The sequence below is a fragment of the Plecotus auritus genome, assembly GCF_963455305.1.
Source record: "Plecotus auritus genome assembly, chromosome: 4".
NCBI lineage: Eukaryota > Metazoa > Chordata > Mammalia > Chiroptera > Vespertilionidae > Plecotus > Plecotus auritus.
In genome coordinates this window covers 41156006-41176448 of record NC_137775.1, presented here as the reverse complement: position 1 = coordinate 41176448, position 20443 = coordinate 41156006, and the positions used below count along the sequence as shown (strand labels likewise).

Genomic DNA, 20443 nt, shown 5'->3' with positions numbered 1-20443 from the left:
GAAAATTTTACCTTAAAATTCTTCAGGATGCAAAGGGAGCCACTTTGGAGACAGGTGTATGAGTGTGTGTGTGCACACCCACGTGGGTGGTCATGCCTGTCTCCCTGCATGCTGTGCGCTTTCCATCTCTGGCACGCAGTGGAAACACGGCCAGTGGCATTCCCTGGGCCCTGGAATCAGGTTGATCGTCAGACGCAGACCATGCCCAGGGCCCTGGGAGTTTGCTGCAGAGGCAGATACAAGTCTCAATAAAGAAGCAAGTTTCTGGCATTCTGTCTCCACTTCCACCACCCCAAACCCCCTCTTGTGTCTCTTACACTGCTGCTTTACTTAACCTCCAGATCATGAGGCTTTATATGAAACCCATAGCCTTTTTGAGGAAGCACATTCAAGCCTTAGATTTGTTTCCTTCCTTTAAAACACATAAAAGCCCTGTGAGCACCTTACATATAAGTGGAATGAATGTATTTTTCCCACTAATGTTGAAAATATCCCCAGGCATCTGGTGTGTATGAATGTGTATAGATAGTACATGCATAATAAACATATCCCACCTTATGAATATTTATACACAAGATACATATATATTGAGTGTAGATGTACATATGTAAATAGTAGCCCTTGTAAACTATCTGCAAAGTATGTTTCCAAGCATATGTATTCCAGTGCATCAGGAATATAATAAACCTCCCACCAAGCTTGGCATATTTTGAGGTGGCATTTTCTACAGAGTTGTTTATGGTAGGGTCTAGTTACAATCCTTGTATGGGGTTTTTTCCCATCACCTAAATGTTTGTTAAGTATCGACTGAAAATAAGGCACTGGGCAGAGTAAGAAAGATAAAAAAGATGCCCCTGCCTTCAAAAGACCTGTGCCTCTCAGAGTGGCTTACATTTCCGCTATGAAGAATCTGACATTGTCCTGCCCGTCAGCATTTTACTACCTTCTTACACCTGCCTTTTTGTATACACTCCACATTAACACGGGCCCCCTTTAAGGTGATGTGAAACCCTCATGGAGCTGCGGACTAGTACTGATGCAGTGAGAAGGAACACCACTGGTTTCTCTGTCACATGTAGTCCAATCTTTTAACTGTGTTTTTATTTTACTCTGATTGGGTGGTGGTGGTGGTGGTGGTGGTGGGGTACCATACAAAGGCACTGAATCCCAGCGATATTGATCAACCTCAAAAATGAAACCAAAACAGCCATCTCTCCCCCTCACAAACTTCTCGAAACCCACATATTACCGCCTATGACATGCCACTTCCAAATAGAATCTAGTTCCCACCCTGCCATAAGTAGCAGAAGCCTTTATTAAAAACAAGCTACCCATTCTCGATTGCACCAAATACAGATCCCTTTCTAGAAAGACAATCCCCGTCCAGCCCAGGAGCTCTGAGTGACACTTGTCAGGGGGAAGATTTCACTCCATTAGGGGAGAAACAACCCATGGGCGCTGTCATCCCTGTGCCTCAGACGCGCGCTCATTGTTTCCTCCACCTCCATCCATACATCACAACAGGTAGTTCTCAGCTGCTCCCTTGGTGCCAGACATACATTTTATCTAAAGAGACAGCAGACAGAACTACCTGCTGCTTCCTGTGCAGCTCTCCCTGTGTTTCTCTCCTCTTTCCTACTTCACTTGGGCTTTTAAAAACCAGCTGGCAGGGAGCCAGGAGCTCATCATTTTAATGCAGTGCAAAATGGAATTTGCATAATTATATGCAAGCCATATGTGAGGGAGACAGCTCAGCTGTGAATTTCAGGAGGCCAGGAAGGAGAGAGCAGTTAGGGCTACGATGAGATGAGAGCAGAGCGGAGTGCAAGTGTCACCCAAATGAGTGATTTAATGAGTGTGCTGCAGACACGCCTCCTTTCACCTACCTCTCTCTTCTCTCCAACTCCAAACCAGCAACCGGTGGAGATTAGAAAGAGAAGACTGTATGCAAGCGGTATTGCTGATGGGTTCTGTTCATGTCTCCATGTACACTTCAGCTTTCTTAATTAACAGCGTAGATCAAAATAACCAGTAACTTTTAATGCAGCTTCTTAATTAAATCTATTTTTTACTGCACTTGATTGAAGAATCATTGTTCTTACGAGATCATTGCTCCTTTCGGATTTTTATTTAAAAATCGAGGGGAATCAGTTTATCTCAAATAGTATTACAATGCAAAATATAACTATGCAAATTGCTTTTCTTATGGCCTTGCTATCAGAATTTTTTTAAAGTGCATTATCTAGAGATTGCTTAAGCATGCCAAAAAGTTTAAACACATATGTATGTCAGATAATCCTAAACGTACAACCAAAGTCACTGAAAGACTGAAGTGGTGGCAATTTCCAACAAAATTATTTTATGTTGTTTGCTTAATATTTAAAAATGTTAAATATTGCACCACAAGGAATTTGCATGTTTAAACTAAACTATGTAAAGAAAAATAAAGCCCAAATTTTGATATCTAAAAGGCATACTGCGTGTTTAAACAAACTTCTTAATGATGTTGTTATTTCTGGATTCCCGTTTGTTTAATGATCTGAGCTGTTATGCTTTTAGCTTTTTTTTTCTTCCATTATTTGTAAGTCCCTAAATAGGCCATTATATTTCCCTTCAGGCTAGAGATGAAGATGGACATGCTGAAAATTTCCCCCAGCAGCACTATGCTAAGGAAACTCCAAGGCTTGCCTTCAAGAATAACTGCGAACTACTTGTAAGAATAATATACTTACAACAAGTCTAGAATGTTACTTTAGCACAGTGAAAACAGTTTTTGAAAGGGTTTGTTCATTATTACATAATTTATGAAGTATTATAGTTTTTTCTGTATAGAGTTCTAAATGCTAATTCTGATATCACTGAATATTAATTATAAGATCTCAAGTTGTTTGCAAATCTTTTATATCTGATTATAGAGCTTGGATGGCCCTGTCTTTGTTAGCTTGTTTTGTATAGTAGTTTGTAAGCAGCCGTTTGGAGAATGGCTAGTAAAGTTAAAAATATAGAGAAATGCAGTTGATTACATGGAGCTTGGGAAAAAACAGTCCCACCCCCACCCTCCTCCTACTTCCTAATTGTACACTATTTTAGGAGACGACGTGGTAATATTTTGTTCTGCTAGGAAAGATAGCAGGGTTGACATGCAGTACTCCCTTTAGCATTCAAGTATTCCTACAGCCTCTTGCCAAACTCAATCAGGCACTTTCGTCTCTCCTAAGCAGAAGTCAAAGCAGCGACAGGATGCGGGGATGTTTACAAGTCGTGAGAGAGAGGATATCAGCTGTGACAGGGACTCCGTTCCAACGCAGGGTTAATTTGCTGTTCATTTTAGCATTTACAGCGAGACAAGATGAAAAGCAAGCAGGAATGCCTATTATATTTCTATTAAATGAATCTGTTGGGACCTAATGTTCTTGATTAGCTTTTGAAAATGAGTACTACGCAATGCGTTTTCTGTTTACCTAAAGTAAACAGAGAATGAATTGTCATTTATTTAGAGATTCACATACTGCTTTGGAAAATGAAGCTTTATGAGGGATCGAGCTATGTTGTCCCAAAATGTTCTTTTCTTTTCAATTGCATTAAAGCAACACATTTGCTCCCACTAAATGAAAACGCTGAAAGAGAATGAGGATGCCCAGTTGTTACATTTCGAGGTAGTCTCATTTCTGTTTAGTTTCTTGGCAGAACCCAGTGCCGCCCTGCCAGGTCTCAGCATTAGGAAATCCCACATGTAACAGTGTTTGGACTTAGCTCTGATACCAAGTATTCATTAAAAACAAAGTGTCCAAAGAGCAGGAGAAGAGAGAAAAATACAGTTTTTACCCAGTCCAGCCGCAGTAGTTAGATGTTGACAGCAAGAAACTCCTTTCCCAGCCCCACCGTCTGCGCGGTTACAATAGCACCCCTCATTCTCTGCGTGGAGTCCCTGGACCAGCCAGTCCGCAGGCAAATTTGCTGCTTGTAGATGCAGTTTTTCCCCTGAAAATCGAGCTACCTTGTATTTTATCTTAGGGCTCCTAAGCTCCCAGGCCTGCTAGCGTTACCTCTGTGGGGGAAACCTCTACATTCGGTTCCGTTTTCATGTTATCCAGCAGGAAACCAGAGGGGCCATGCAGGCTATGTTTTGGTATCAGAATGCTTTTGGGAGTCACTTACTACGTTTTGGATAAATTGTTACAAGTGCTATGCCATATTTGTTTTCTTTTGTTGTTGTTGTTTTTTCTATTTACTAGAAAAATTAATGTGCCCGAGTCTTGGTTGTGGTGATTGTATACTAGAGGAAAAGTAAAACGTGCATGTGAAGTGTTCCTCAGCTATCTTTAGAGGGAATATACGATTAGCCCTTGCTGTGCTTAAGCAAAACATTGTGTTGGCAGTAGTTTTGAGAGATTGGTACAATCTTAGTTCTTCTAAGCTACTGTTAGAAATGTTTTATTTTGGTCAGCATATGATAAAAGAAAAAGGAGAAGAAAAAGAAAAAAAAAAACAAGTAAGCTTATGTCTCCAAGGAGAAATCAATTTTTTTTTTCCCAGCTGCAAGAGAAGCAGTGGGTTTTGGCTGGTTATGAAGCCCTGAGAAGCTTTGCTTCTATATGAAAGAGACCTGTTCATTATTAAGAAAGAAATAGGAAGTCCTTGGAGTTTTCTTAGTGCAGCTCAGAGCAAATTCACAAGAGGAGATTGCAGGCTCGCTCCAAAGTGCTTTCTTAGCTTAAGGGTGGTCCTGCCGTCGTGCATGGCTCACGGCAGCAAGAGCAGTGGGCAGTTTACAAAGTGGTGGGGGGGGGGGGGGGTCCTGGGGTGCCAATGGCTCTTAGGAGAAAGCATTGAGGGCACAGGTTACTTCTAGGCTCCCAGGTGATCAGGAGCTCATGGCTGGAAGGCGAACCCTTTGCTCCAAATTTCAACACTAATGTTGGTCCCTTTACCATTGTTGCCGCATTCTTTTGGGACTAGGCCTTCTCATTTCCTTGATGGAAATGCTCATATCGATGGTGGGAGTTGGATGAAGAGCTAGAGAGGAGGACCTTAATCATGTGATGAGCTCACACCTTCTCATCAGCCAGTACTTTCTCAGTTCCTGAGAGCCAGCTGGGAGTAAGACCTTGCAGAGTTACAACATTAACGGGGTCCTTGGAGGGAGAAGACTGTAGCTAGAAGAAAAATGTTGAAAGGGTTTGGGGGAAGGAACTGAAGGCAACTGAGCCTATTCCCCAAGTGTTTAGGGCCAGTCCAGAGAACATCACCGCATTCAGGAAGAAGGTCCAACTATAGTCAAAGAACAGCAGCAAAGATGTAGTGTAATTTGGTTGGAAAGAAAGCAGGTTTAGGAAGTCTGAAAGGGGAAGTAAGAGAAAGGAAACTCGGTGGGGGCGGGGGGCGGGCGGGCGGAATATATCAGCCTGTCTTCCTCAGTTTCAGATTCCTAAGACATTAGTCCAACTCCCTTGGCGTTTTCTAAGGCTGTGAGGGATGGGGGTTTACAGAGGGAGAGGGAGGGACCCACAGCTGGGAGGTGAATAAAAATAGCACAGGGAAGAATGCTTTCTGGTCACTTACAGTGCCAGCATAGGGAGAAGATAACTATTTTAGTTTCGTGGCCTTCTGGACATGTTGGGAGATGTTGGGGAGGAGAGATGCTTAGGCAGTTCAAGGGGATGATTTCCATCTCATTTCCTTGTGCAGGCAGTCAGGTAGATTACAAGAACCGGCCCTAGTCCTTCATCAGCACTGTGAACACAGACAGCTCTGGAGTAATACAGGCAGGGTGCAGTTAACAAGACGTTATGGAGCATCTTCTGTGTATAAGGCACTATACCAGACCGTGCTTGTGGGCACACAAAATAGAAAAAGGCCCAGTCCCTGCCCTGAAGGAGCTCACAACTCAGTAGGAAGATGAGGCTAAACAGTCTTACCGTCATCAGGAACGTGGACTCGCAGGTCTTCCTGAAAGTTAGAATTTTGCCCCAGCTAGACTTGAATATACGCTACGTCACTCTGACGGTATAGCGAAAGGATCATGGGCACAAAGGCTTAACATTTATGGCGCCACATCTGGCAGCACGTCACGATGGATCTGTTTCGCCCTTGGACTTCTCTGAGCTTCAGATCTTCATCTGTTCAATGTAATACTAAATGGTAGTAACCTCGGAGGATGTTGTAAGGATTGAAAGTGATGACATACTTAAAGTGCCTGGCACACAGTAACATATTAGCTGCTATCATTATGATTCTTCTTAGTCTCATGACTGTTATCGTTACACAGTGAGCTGTGCCCCAGGAGAGCACAGCAAAGCTCTGGAGTCCACAGGAGGAAGAGATTACTTCCACATGAGGTAATTAGAGACTTACCAAAGGGGATAGCTTTGATCTAGGCCTTACATGGGTTGGATTTTGAGAGTCAGAGCAGGAGTATAAGGGGAGAGGGGTTCCAGGCAGAGGGAAATAGCATGGGCAAAGGCAAGGAGGTGGGAAAGTACAGGCCAGGTGACCCACACCTCAGTTGGCATCTGGGTTAGCTGGAGGGTAGAATACTTGAAGGATAAGGGGTGAGCTGGCAGGCGGTCCATTTGCAGAGGTGTCAGTAACTGACCCCACCCTAGCAAGTCTGGACATAAGTAATTGTACTTCATGGAAACTCGTAGTACTTCTGTGGATTAAAAAAAATTATTACGGAATATTTCCAACATACACAAAAGTAGAATAGACAGTCATATGGTGAAGCCCATATACCTGTCATTCAGCTTCAACAATGATCAATTCTTAATCTTGCTTCATCTATCCCTTTACCCTCAACCCAACCACCCTACCCCCTTTTATTCTGCTGGAGTATTGCGAAGCCAATCTATTTGTTTGCTTGTTCTTCTGTAAACACTTTAACACCACACTTTTCTGTCTGGAAATAATTCACTGGGGAATTGGAGCTTTGGGACAATGTATACATAAAACAAAGTTGGTTACCCAGTTTTCTTTTCCCTCCCTGCTCAGCACAACCTTGTAAGGCTTGGACAGTCAGATCCAGTTAAAAAAGCCCTTGTGCTGAAAAACATACCACGGTGCCAGTGAAGACTTGAGTCTTCTTCACGCTCAGGCCCCTGGTTCTAAATGCATTTATTTAAAAACTAGAGGCCTAGTGCATGACATTCGTGCACTGGGGGATGGGGGGGTCCATCAGCCCGGCCTGCGCCCTCTCGCAGTCCAGGACTGCTCAGGGGATAGCCAGCAGGCAGACATCCCACGAGGGGTCCTTAGCACTGCTGGGAGGCGGCAGAGGCTCCCACCACTGCTGCTGCACTCTCCAGCCCTGAGCTGGCTTCTGGCTGAGCCGTGTTCCCCCTGTGGGAGCGCACTGACCACCAGGGGCAGCTCCTGCATCGAGCGTCTTTCCCCTGGTGGTCATTCGCAGTTCGGTCGATTTGCATATTAGCCTTTTATTATATAGGGTAAGAGCAGCTCTCTTTGCAGCCCAGCCCACCTCTCTTATGCAGCAATGAGGAGAAATTATGGATTGCTGTCACATCCTAGCTGTTGTTAGAACTTTCCTGCTAGAGCATGGGGACATAATGCGAACCCCCAAAAGGTGACAGAAACTGCCACATTTCACCTGAAACTTGATAAGCTTTTCAAAGTGGGCACAATTAACCAACAGCCCCCCAACCCCCTTTACAGGAAGCCAGGTTCATGTCCCAGCTCAGCTTGAATTTGTAGTTTCTTTGATGTTGCCGCTGATCAGCTCTGGCACTGAGAATTCAAATTCCTGGTGACACACTCAGCCTCCCGTCATAAATACAGTATCATATGACATATGCACATATATATAGTACTCTGTGTACCAGTTTCCTGACAGAGTAATAGTGAAAGCCCCCAAAGTGTAAAACGACCCAGAAAAACCCAGGGCTGGTTGCTGTCTAGAGAGCGTTGGCCTAGCCCACCACTTTTCCTCTCACCCTCTAGTTCCCTTTGGGGGGGGGGGGGGCGATTGTGCACCTCCAGTTTTCTGAACTATGTTTGAGAAAAATAAAACTGTTTAGAAAGACATGGATCAACATGAGATTGAGCCAGGGCATGTCCAAAAAAGGTAGCACAGTGTGCTCCCCAGCAAGTCCATTTAGGCTTTAGCCCAGATAGAGGGGTGGAGTCTGCTTAAGCCGTCCTGTCACCTGCTCATTCCTCGGCTTCCATCTGTGCCTTCTTTCACCTCACTCCCCAGCTGGGTCTGCTGCTTCTCTCTCTTTCTTTTCAGCCTCTTGGCTCTCACCGTGGCTATGGTCTCGTGGTTCCAGAGCCTTCTTGTCTTATACAAAGACCCTCTGTACTACAATAGACCATCTGCCTTCACCTCCCACCCATGCAAACCCTCTTTTAACTCATTATTTTTAGTGTATTTGGGGGAGAAGTCATCTGGGGGAGGGCTAGAGTTCCCCAGCCTCTGCCCTGGTAAAAGGACTTTTCTTAGGGCCAGGGAGCCCTGATTTGCTTGGCAATCCTTGGTTCCTGGCAAGCTCCCTTTCCCAAGGCATGGAGATCTTTGCCTTTCTAGTTCATGGCCATTGCACAAAAATATCAGAGGCATAGTGGTTTGGGCTTCATGCTGGCTTCTCCCATAGTACACTGCAGTGGTTCTTAGAGCCAGAGAGAGGTGTCAGGGACCATGTGTTCTTCAAGGGAGACCCCGTGGTATGGTGGTTAAGAGTGGGTGCTTGACTCCAGCTTTGTAGATATACCAGTTTGCAACCTGAGCACGTTTCTTATCTGCTCTGAGCCCAGTGTCTTTATCAATAAAATGAGGATAAGTTACAGTACCTACCTCCTGGGTCGTTTTGAGGAGTAAGCAAGATCATGTCTATGAAGGACTTAGTATGCCTGGCATGCAATGAATGTTTAATAAGCAGTAGTCTTATTACTAATAAAATGGAGCTAGAAGGTGGCATTAGTTTATGTGTAATCTTAGGCGGGTGCTGGGAGTATTTGCCTTTATTCTGTAACTAGAGTCTCTTCCTAATTGGTTTGGATAGAAGCCCATATGTAATATTTTAATTTAGAACAAAGAACTTCAGAGAAACCTCTGACCATCCACCCAGTTGCCTATTTATGCTGAGGGTACTAGAGATGCTGTTGACTGCATAGCAGATGCTGCTGATTTGTGAGGTACTGTAATGTTGGAATACTTTTCAAGAAGAATAAAAAAATTCCAAGAAATAGTATGGTATTGGAGTGAAGAGCTTGGACTCTTGAGCCTGGCTGTTTGGTTCAAATTCAGGAATCTCTACCACTCCACTCACTGGCCATGAGACTTTGGGCAAGTAAGTCACTGAATCTCTCTGTGTCCTTATGTATAAAATGAGGACAGTTTAAAAAAAAAAAATGAGGACAGTTTTATCTATCTGATAGGATTGGTGTGAGGTCTAAATGAATGAATACCCATAGATACTTAGAATGGTATTTGGCAAACAGTTGGCACTCAATCAATGTTGCGATTATGATTATAATGATTTCTTTAAGGTTGCTTACTTTCAAGCATATTATAGACTACCACTTGGCCAAATTTTCTAGCAATCGATTATCTGAAAGTCTTGAGTAGGCATATTTACATGCAAACGCCACAGAATTTCCTTGTGGACAGTGAGATGGACAAGATACATTATGCAGATAATTCTTTCAGCTGAGGCTTTTATATATATATATATATATATATATATATATATATATATATATATATACTAGAGGCCAGTGCATGAATTCATGCACAGGTGGTGTCCTTCAGCCTGGCTGGCAATTGAGGCCTATCTGGGGGCCGCCTGGCCGGGGGAGGGTGGACTGCAGGAGGTTGGCTGGCTGGCCCCCTGATCAGGGCCAATGGGGCTGGCTGGCCCGGGGGGAGGGGCTAGTGGAGGTTGGCTGTGGGAGCACACTGATCACCAGGGGGCAGCTCCTGTGTTGAGTGTCTGCTCCCTGGTGGTCAGTGCACATCATAGCAACTGGTTGACCAGTTTGTTCCAGTTGTTCAGTCATAATGCTCACTTAGGCTTTTATATATATATAGATAAAACTCTCAATGAAGACTCTCCACATGATCCAGGAACTCTTCATCTTACCCTACCATTTAATAGTAAAATTTTTAATCTTAGAAATATGTAACTAAGAAAAATAAATGCAAAGGAAAGGAAAAAATATAATTTATACATGGAAGTATCTACAATAGCAAAGGGTTGTGCATCTGATAATCCTGTGAAGGGAAGGAGACAGGAAACCATCCTTTATGGGATGCCTCAGTCTTTACAGGCCCTTTTTAGATTCTTTATTCTCCATAACTTTGCTAAGTTGGTAGATATTGCTATTTCCATTTTACAGGTGTGGAGTTAAAATTCAGAGATGCTACTCTTTGCTCTGGAGGAGGGAGGAGAGGGTCATAGAGCTGAGGCTTGACCCACATCTCTGGCCTATACTTAGGACAAGACAGACACACTGCCACCTTCTCAGGGTGGCAGCCAGGTGCGATGCAGTGTTCCATCTCAGGGCTACAAAAGGGATTCAATCTATGTTTTGGGGAATGAATGAATGAAGAAATTAATTCAGAATCACATGTTCTAGCTTCCTTATAGTAACAATTCATTTGAAGAATTCTGAAGCCAGAGAGAATATCAGTGGGAATATTAGGAAGGGGAATTTATTCAGAAAGCCATGTCCGTATTTGAGGATTCCCAATGCATAATACATTGAGGGAAAAGGAATCAAAATATATGTTTTAATTTGGTAGACTATGGAAAACATACTTTTCAATGTAATGTAAGCTTTTGAATGTATCATTTTTATCTGACAGCAATAGATCATGTATAATAAGTGCTAATTCTTCTTTTGAAGATTTTGATTTCTTTTTGTAATGAGTACGGTCATTTTTAAAAGGCTTGGGCTCTTTTGATTTGTTGCAGTTGTAGTCTGCAGAGTGCACTGATCTGTTATCTTGGAGGATTCTAGCCATCAAGTAGCATACTGGAGTCAGATGTCAATCACACTTCTTCTCATTGTTTTAATTGCTAAATCTGAACAGTTACCTAAAATACCAAAGAGAATTCACCTTTGATGGCTTCATGGAAACTCTAGGTCATATATCAAGTAAAACCAGAAAATCAGATAGGATATCAATTATCAATATAAAATTGTGCAAGTAACCAGCCAGAGCTAATATTAATCATATTCAGTCATGTGCTTGATTTATGGCTAGAAGAACAAGCTAATGGAAGTATCTTGGGAGACAAAGGGAAAGGGTATAAAAAACATTTGGAGTTGAGATGAATGACATATGTGAGTAATAAAGGAGACAAGAAATTGGAGATGGGGATGTGGAGATGGGGGACTGGTGAGAGGGAATTTTAAAAGGGAAGAAGGGCGATAGATGCTCATGGTTAAGCTGTATGTGAGCAGATTCAGGCAAACCAGAGTCTTTAAAATAATATACTTTCTCATTGCATTTGGCTTGAAGTTTCTTTAATGATTGTGTTTTTTTGTATGCTTCCTGCTCCTCTGGTCTGAGGTGTCAGGCTTTCCTGGAGGGCCTTTTCCTAGCTACTCCTCCCTCCTGCATGGCCACAAATAACCAGGCTTTGGGGCACCTTGTAATTCCAGATGAGGCTCCCTCTGGCTGAGAGCTCTGTGGGGCAGGAGCTTTCTTGTCCTCGCTGTGCCCCTGAGGATCATGCATGCCCACACCATGCTTCATGGAGTCTAAGAGGCACTTTTCCTTTCAAACATTTTAGCATCTCAGAAATGGGATTGCATATTACCATTGATTGCATAGCATAAATGAGAAAAACATTTTTAGTGGGCTGTGTTTTTCCCTGGTGGTAGAACAGAATGGCATCTTAATCAATGGTGATATAGATTTAATGAATGTGGAGATAGGTGCTCAGTTATACTTTGTTGAATGAATGTATGCAATAAGATATCCCCCTGGTTCTAGTTCAGGTAAAAAGGAAATGCTTAAGGTTGGTTCTGGATTGTGTATCAGCCACTGACAAGGTGGAGTGGAGGGTTGGCCTGTGGTTGTCCTGGCTGAGCATGTTGCTGCTGTGTGTATACTTACCCTTCAGTGGAGCTGGTAGATGGCTTTGCTCATTCTTTCAAGTGAAATGTTGGATCAGTTAAGACATACCCCAGAGAAGCCAGTTTTAAAATAATAAGCAGTGCTTTTGTCTTCATTGTCCAGAAAGTGCTTAATGTTCTACTTTGGATTGCATATCTATGAATATTTCTCTTGAATTTCACGAAGATACATTGGTAGAGGAGCAATGATTTCTTTCTCTCAACAGAACAAACTGTATATTTCATTGGGACAAAATAACTGTTTTTAATAAATTAGAATGCCCTATTCATTATCCTCACCATTACCATCATCTCTTAGGTTCCCAACTGATAGAAGAGACAAGTACATTTCCTACCCTTCTAATTTTAGAATCCACACACAAAATGTCAACTTGTATAGGTAAAGTCACACCCTAAGCTTATTATGTGAAATACTCTGCTGTTCTTTAGTGTTCGGATCTCAATATAGTTTGGTTTCCTTTGAATGGAAAATTTGAATCTGACTCTGATATTGCAGCAGGATCTGTTATACACTTCTTTGTGTGAACAGGTCGGGAAAAACCACAGGAATATACATACATAAGTGTCAATGCCTGAGCTAGGAAGGGAGGCAGTGTGCAAATACCAAGCATGTGCTAGGATAAGGCCTTTATATAAGAGGTATCAGCATTATTAAGATATATGAAATACTTTGGGGGCATTCGTTATATAGCCATTTAAACAAGTGGTGCTTTTAACTTCTAAATTGTTTGATAAATGTGTAAGGAGACTCTCAGGGAACTAAACACCATTTGTGGCTTAGATAAATATTTATATACTAGAGGCCCGGTGCACGAAATACGTGCATGGGAGGCGGTGTACCTCAGCCCAGCCTGCACCCTCTCCAATCTGGGACCCCTCAAGGGATGTCCGACTGCCCGTTTAGGCCTGATCCTACCTGGATCCATCCCTCTCACAAGCCAGGACTGCTGGCTCCCAACCACTCGCCTGCCTGCATGATTGCCCCTAACTGCTTCTGCCTGCCAGCCTCATCATCCCCTAACCACTCCCCTGACAGCCTGATTGATGCCTAACTGCTCCCTTGCCAACCTGTTTGCCCCTAACTGCCCTCTCCTGCAAGCCTGGTCACCCCTAACTGCCTTCCCCTGCAAACCTGGTCACCCCTAACTGCCCTCCCCTGCAGGCTTGATCACCCCCAACTGCCCTCCCTTGCAGGCCTGGTCCCTCCCAACTGCCCTCCCCTGCTGGCCTGATTGCCCACAACTGCCCTCCCTTGCAGATCTGGTCCCTCCCAACTGCCCTCCCCTGCTGGCCATCTTGTGGTGGCCATCTTGTGTCCACATGGGGGCAGCTATCTTGTGTGTTGGAGTGATGGTCAATTTGCATATTATTCTTTTATTAGATAGGTTTAGATAGGATAGAGGCCTGGTGCACAGGTGAGGGCCGGCTGGTTTGCCCTGAAGGGTGTCCCGGATCAGGGTGGGGGTTCCCTTGGGGCATGGGGTGGCCTGTGTGAGGGGCCTGTGTTGGTTTGCAGGCCAGCCATGCCCCCCAGTGACCCAAGCGGAGGCCCTGGTATCTGGGATTTATTTATCTTCTATAATTGAAACTTTGTAGCCTTGAGCAGAGTCAAGCCTCCTGCTTGCTTCGTGGCTGCAGCCATTTTTGTTGGGATTTATTTATCTTCTATAATTGAAACTTTGTAGCCTTGAGTGGAGGCCTGGGCCAGGCCAGGCGGAAAGCTTGGTTTCCTCCATTGCCAGGGAAACCCAAGCCTCCTGCTTGCTCCGTGGCCACAGCCATCTTGGTTGGGTTAATTTGCATACTCGCTCCTGATTGGCTGGTGGGTGTGGCTTGTGGGTATAGCAGAGGTATGGTCAATTTGCATATTACTCTTTTATTAGATAGGATTTGCCAGGTAGCTTGAATTTTGAAAATATGCAATATCATTGCATATATACACACATAAAATGCAATATCTGAAGGCAAATTTATATGTCGTATTTAGAAATATGGCTGTGTATATAAAGGAAAGTGAAAGTAGAGCATTATAAAAGTGCTTATCAGCTTATGGCAGTGACATCTCAGTCACTGATGCAGTATTTTTTTCTATGATAATTTGATGTTTACATATGAGTACATAAAAGTAAATAACATGGAAAAAGACAGTTGTAATGAAATTTTTATTTTCATTTTTTTCCTTAGCATTTTGATTTTTAAACACTGTTCTGACTGTCATCAAATCAGCCGAGTTGAAAATTGAGTTGCGTTGATGGAGACAGCCAATTTTGATCATTCAGCCCCCAAAGACCTTTTCTTGAGGGATATTCCTCCCTGGTTTATTGGGTCTGAATAGTTTTTTATATCTCTAATTTATTCTTTTGTACACACCACATGAAGATAATGTCTATAAAGATTTAAAACTGATTTTTAAAATCTGGGTATTTGGTGTCATGGACACATCTCAAAAAGTAGAATGAATATGAGACTGGGTGCCTGCCCCAGGTTTTGAAGACATGGGTCTTTCAGTCTCCCCAGTGCTGTCCTGCAGAGTCAGTTGTAGTGCAAACAAATATAAAACGTGGGCCCTTCTCATCAGCAGTTTACAAGCAAACTGTGCTTATAGGAACTTCCAGTGTCAAGTGCCGGATGGGGTGGGGTGTGGTGGTGATTAGAGAATAGAAATACATATTAGCAATAAGGAAGTAGAGGGCCCTTTGATGGGGAAGAGATGGCTGCTGCAGCCATCAGGAATAGATTCGTAGAGGAGGTGGCGTCTGGGCTGGTCCTTGGAGGGCAGGTGGGAATGGCAGGGTATCCCTGGGTGGACTGATGGTGAGGGAGATGAGCAGCAGTACACGGGGGGCCAATAGAGAGACTGCCTGGACTGGCATCACTTTAAAAGTGGTGAGAATAGCAGTAACTTGGTAGGTTGTGGTCAGATAATAAAAACAGTGAGAACTAAGCAATTAATTTTACATTTGGTGTTTCGGGCTAAGGGGATCTATATTAGGTACCCGAGCCGGAGAGCACTGTTATGAAAGCAGTGCTTTCACAGGTTGGCAGCAGGGAGCCTTTGGGAAGGCAGCTGAAACAGTCCAGGCACACCACCATGAGGACAGAGGCTTCTCACAGCTGGGAGGGTGAGGACGAGACTGCAGACGATTGTCCAAAAATATTGATCGTCGAGTTCTCATGGCCATGTGTTATAAATAACCGGCCAAGATTTCATCTTAAGGCAATTTGTTTGTAAATTTAGATTTTGGACAACAGTCTTAATTGAGCAGCTAGTTGTGTCAATGAGAAAAACAGGTCAATGTAGGAGCAAGCAACTGAAGCTTAAAATCTTTCTGATCCAGAACGACTCAGGAATCGGTATTATTTAAACTGTAAAAATATAAAGTGGGGTAAAAAAGTTTCTTAAATTTGGATAATTTAACAAGGAATGGAATCTCCCTTTACAAGAATGCCATACCCCTGCCCCCTGAAAACAGCACAAGGGATGCAGTGTAGTATGTGGGCCCTGGAATCATGCTGGCCTGGTCCACTTCCTGGCTATGTGGTTACTAGCTTTGTGGCCTTGGGAAGGCCTGTTTCTGCATCTCTAACAGAAATAATAGCTGTATACACCACTGAGAGTTCCTGCAACAGCTAAAGGAGATACTCCATATACAGTGCGTGGCATATAATGAGCACTCAATAAAAGGTAACAAAGGGAATACAATCTCTTTTTTTGTACTCAACTTTTTTTCCGTAGTTTATTTTTTTCTCTATTGATTAAGGTATTACATATGTGTCCTTATCTTATTGCCCTCCTCCACCGCCCAGCTCGTGCCCTCACCCCCCTAGTGTCTGTGTCCATTGGTTAGGCTTATATGCATGCATACAAGTCCTTTGGTTGATCTCTCCCCCTTCCCCCGACCCTGCCCTGCCTTCCCTCTGAGGTTTGACCTCTGATTGATTCTTCTCTGTCTCTAGATCTGTTTTTGTTCATCAGTTTATGTTGTTCATTATATTCCACAAATGAGTGAGATCATGTGATATTTATCTTTCTCTGACTGGCTTATTTCGCTTAGCATAATGTTCTCCAGGTCCATCTATGCTGTTGCGAATGGTAGGCGTTTCTTCCTTTTTACAGCAGCGTAGTATTTCATTGTGTAGATGTACCATGTTTTTCTAATCCACTCATCTGCTGATGGGCACTTAGGCTGTTTCCAAATCTTAGCTATGGTGAATTGTGCTGCTATGAACATAGGGGTGCATATATCCTTTCTGATTGGTGTTTCTAGTTTCTTGGAATATATTTCTAGAAGTGGGATCACTGGGTCAAATGGGAGTTCCATTTTTTAGTTTTTTTGAGGAAACTCGTGCTGTTCTCCACAGAGGCTGCACCAGTCTGCATTCCCACCAGCAGTGCACGAGGGTTCCTTTTTCTTCACATTCTTGCCAGCACTTGTCGTTTGTTGATTTGTTGATGATAGCCATTCTGACAGGTGTGAGATGGTACCTCATTGTTGTTTTGATTTGCATCTCTTGGATGATTAGTGACTTTGAGTATGTTTTCATATGTCTCTGGGCCTTCTGTATGTCTTCTTTCGAAAAGGGTCTATTTAGGTCCTTTGCCCGTTTTTTGATTGGATTGTTTATCTTCCTTTTGTTAAGTTGTATGAGTTCCCTTTGTACTCAACTTTTAAGAGAAAGAAGGAAATGTCAATAAGTGAGACTCACATGAGTATTCAGAATACTTGTCTTTTCAAAAGGAAGAGAAAAAGCTTATGATATATAGCTTTCAATTGTGTGGACTTAGCTTATTCTTTACAATTTGCACATGTATGGACTCCAGTAATGACCCTAAAGATTTTCAAGGATCTTCATCAAAGAAAACTCATCTTATTGAACATATTGTGTTTACTAAGATAGAACATTAGATTAATAGAAAATGATTTGGGGGGAATGACTCACCCCAAAAGGATTTGCTAGTTAATCTTCCAAATTAAATTTCTTATAATCCTATGATCCCTGGTTCTTCTCAGTACCTTCCACTTTTCTTTTGGAAGTGAACACCATCACCCACTGCTTTGGCCATCTTCTTTTGTGCATATGTTGGTAAGTTTCAGAATATACCAATCAGACACTTTATTGATTTGATAAATCAGTTTTCTTTTAGTGTGATTAACTGTCTGGCATACATTTGGGATTTGTAATAGTTGTAAAAATGAAAAACAAAGAAACAAATCCAAAATAATGTGAGCAAAATGTCACTTACTGAACATGATAAAGCCAGAGCTCATCTCTCTTGGTTAGAACTCTTTGAAAGAGTTGGGCTGCCCCTTCACAGATTATCAAGGTCCCGTTGAAGATTAAAATGAGCTGTGGGACAATAAATGACCCATTACAGCAGCAAAACATGCAAACAGAAAAGGAGATCTAATGTCTTTCTGCACACTCTGATTTTGTTCTTTCTTAGCCTAATATACCTATTTAGCCTAATTTAGTTTTAGCTTTCATTATGCTTTTTAAAATTACAATGTGTGCATGAAGATTGGAATGTTTTCCTCTAGCAGGAATTAGGGTGTATGTAAAATGTTTTTCTCCCTGCCTTCGGGGAATGGTAAGAGTCACATATTTCTCTTGCTGTCTTCATGTCTGGTCAGGCTGCAGTAGGAACATATCTCATGGGACCCATGATGGCAATGGTGCACCCCCCCCCCCCCGCCCCCGGAACCAGCAGCCCCACAGTCTTGCATCTAGTAGACTGGCTTATGTCATAAAGTGTTAGCACCAGTAAACAATGGAAGTACAACCATTTCTTTTTAGATTGTGAAACTAACCATACAAAGCTATTTTTAGATTTGGTACAAGTTTAGAAAATAAATGTGGTTGAATCTAATTTCTTTTAAAAAATGACAACAATACATGGGTTTGCATTTTAAGTTTTAGATTGCAAGAGAGAAATGACAGGGCTGTTAAGGATGCTGATGGTTAGAGCAGAAACCTGGGAACAGGTCAAGGCTCTGGAATCAGTTCTTCACTCTCAGCTGCCATCATCACCATCTTTTTGGCTTATCTGGGCCAACTGTTAACATTTCTTAACTGTTTCCATAAATTATATAGAGAACTTTGAGCAAGTGCCACACACTCCCCTGCTTTCCTCAAAGCCCATGTGATCGATTCCTCCCATCATTCAGTCAGCAAGTTTTTATTGAGTGCCTACTATGTGCAGGGAACAAGATCACCTTGGATGGGTGCAAAATGGACTACATCTTGACAGAATTCCATCTCTAGTTTTTATAAGATCTTTGTATGTTTACTTTATATTATATAGATAACACATAGATAGATATAAAATCATCCTAATGAAGGCTTTGAATAGGAGCTCAAGAAACACATACTGTAAGAATAAATGAACAAACCATACTGGTGTGGCTCCCACTGACACTTTTCCACAGCCTACTCAGACTCCAAGGTCTCTCCTGTGTCTAGGGAGTGTCAGGAACGTCAGGAATGTGGAAGCGTTGGCGAGTTAGTTCCTCTCTGACACATTTCTGAGTTGACCAGTTTCTTGGGCAGAATGAATAGTGGCAGAAGATGTGGAAGCCACCTGTGGACTCTGAGAACTCTCTGTGACTCCCTCCCTGAACTCTGGCATATCCCCTCCTCTCTCCCACCCCAACAGCCCAAGTTTGTTTCCCCAGTGAGAGAGTAGGGCCTGGGAAGAATTTTCTCCAAATTGCATTCAACTCTCCATATTCATGTTTATGTTTGAATTTACTACAAGAAAAGGCATCAAATGTAGTATTCAAGACATTAGGTTTAAAAATATGTTTAGATTAATATTTTATTTTTTAAACTTTGTTTTTCAATTACAATTGACATTCAACATTATTTTATAGTAGTTTCAGGTGTACAGCATAGTAGTCAGACAATCATATGCTTTACAAAGCGTTCCCCCTGTTTTTCCTAGCACTCACGTGGTACCATACATAATGCAACATTATTGAATATATTCCCTGTGTTGTACTATATACATCCTGGTGACTATTTTGTAAATACCAATTTGTACTTCTTAATCCCTTCCCCTTTTTCACCCAGTCCAAAGTAGGTGATTAAGATTTTAAATGAAAGAATTACTTTGGAAACACTAATATATCTCCAGGTGTAAGTGAGACAGTCCCTCTGGTTGGTCCAGAACAGTGGTCTGCAAACTCATTAGTCAACAGAGCGGCAAACCGCAGCCCGCGAGCCGCATGTGGCTCGCGAGCCGCGGTTTGCCGACCACTTGTCTAGAATGACAAGCAGAGTTGAACACCCTCTCCCCCTTCCATCTCTCTCTCTCTCAGGTGATTTTCACACAAAATGTTAGTGGGTCCAAGATATAGTTTTCTCTGGAACCCTCATTCTGCTGAATTTTCCCCGTAGAATTATTATAATTCTTTTTGAAATAGAATATGCAAAGTCTTGAATTTTATTACAGAATTTAATATCAATAATTACTTAAAATTTAATGAACTTCACTACTGATTTAATTGCTTTTGAGTAGTTCCACTTAACTTATTAAAGAGAAGCAAGGACGTATTCTTTTAATGAGCAGCAGAAGTCTTGCCCTCACATCTGCCTACATTCTCTTTTCAATTAATCAATTATAGTCCGATGGTGTGTAATTACACATTAAGAAAGTTATTGGATAGCTCAGCATGCCTGTCCCGGGGGGCTCATGAATACACGAATATAACACACCTGTAATGACCTGCACTCACATCTGCAAATTACACTCATTTCTCTCTCTTTGCTAAATCAAGATGAGAGCAATTACCATTAACTTTTCCAGTTACATCTCATCAGTGTGATATGGAAGGAAAAGTGAAAAAGAAACACTGGAAGAAAAGTAAAATGGTGACAGTAGCTTCTGAGAGGACAGTGGTCACCCACCTGAACTGTGTCTGCTGACTCACACAGACACTGGAGAAAGCAGGCCAGCATTATTTGAACACACATAGTGACTTGCTTTTCAGCTTCCTTCAGTCTCCTGATGAAAAATGCAGGAAAACCTTTTGAAATTACATTCAAACAAATTTGCCTGGCTTGTTTCAAATCAAACCAAAGTCTGGAACTGATCCCCATGCAGGAGCGCTAAGCCCCTGCATAGCAACTAAGCTGCGTTAAAAAAAAAGGGGGGGGGGAAAGAAAGAGAACACACTAAAAATGCAACACAAAAGAGCAAATTTTACTACATTAATGGCCTAAAGCCGTGGTCGGCAAACTGCGGCTCGCGAGCCACATGCGGCTCTTTGGCCCCTTGAGTGTGGCTCTTCCACAAAATACCACAGCCTGGGCGAATCTATTTTGAAGAAGTGGCATTAGA

At 42.5% G+C, this 20443-nt stretch overlaps 1 protein-coding gene across 2 annotated transcripts in view; it reads left to right on the top strand.

Annotated features, from left to right (window-relative positions):
* The window catches only part of SOBP (sine oculis binding protein homolog), a 156939-nt gene that overhangs the window by 83376 nt on the left and 53120 nt on the right, over positions 1-20443 (top strand). The window contains exon 5 of one of the 2 annotated variants that reach the window (XM_080664241.1): positions 2618-2713. The exons of the other annotated variant lie outside the window; for it this stretch is intronic. Within the exon in view, the coding sequence (XP_080520367.1) occupies positions 2618-2713 (96 nt within the window). The remainder of the gene's footprint in view (positions 1-2617; positions 2714-20443) is intronic. 2 annotated transcript variants of the gene reach the window in all.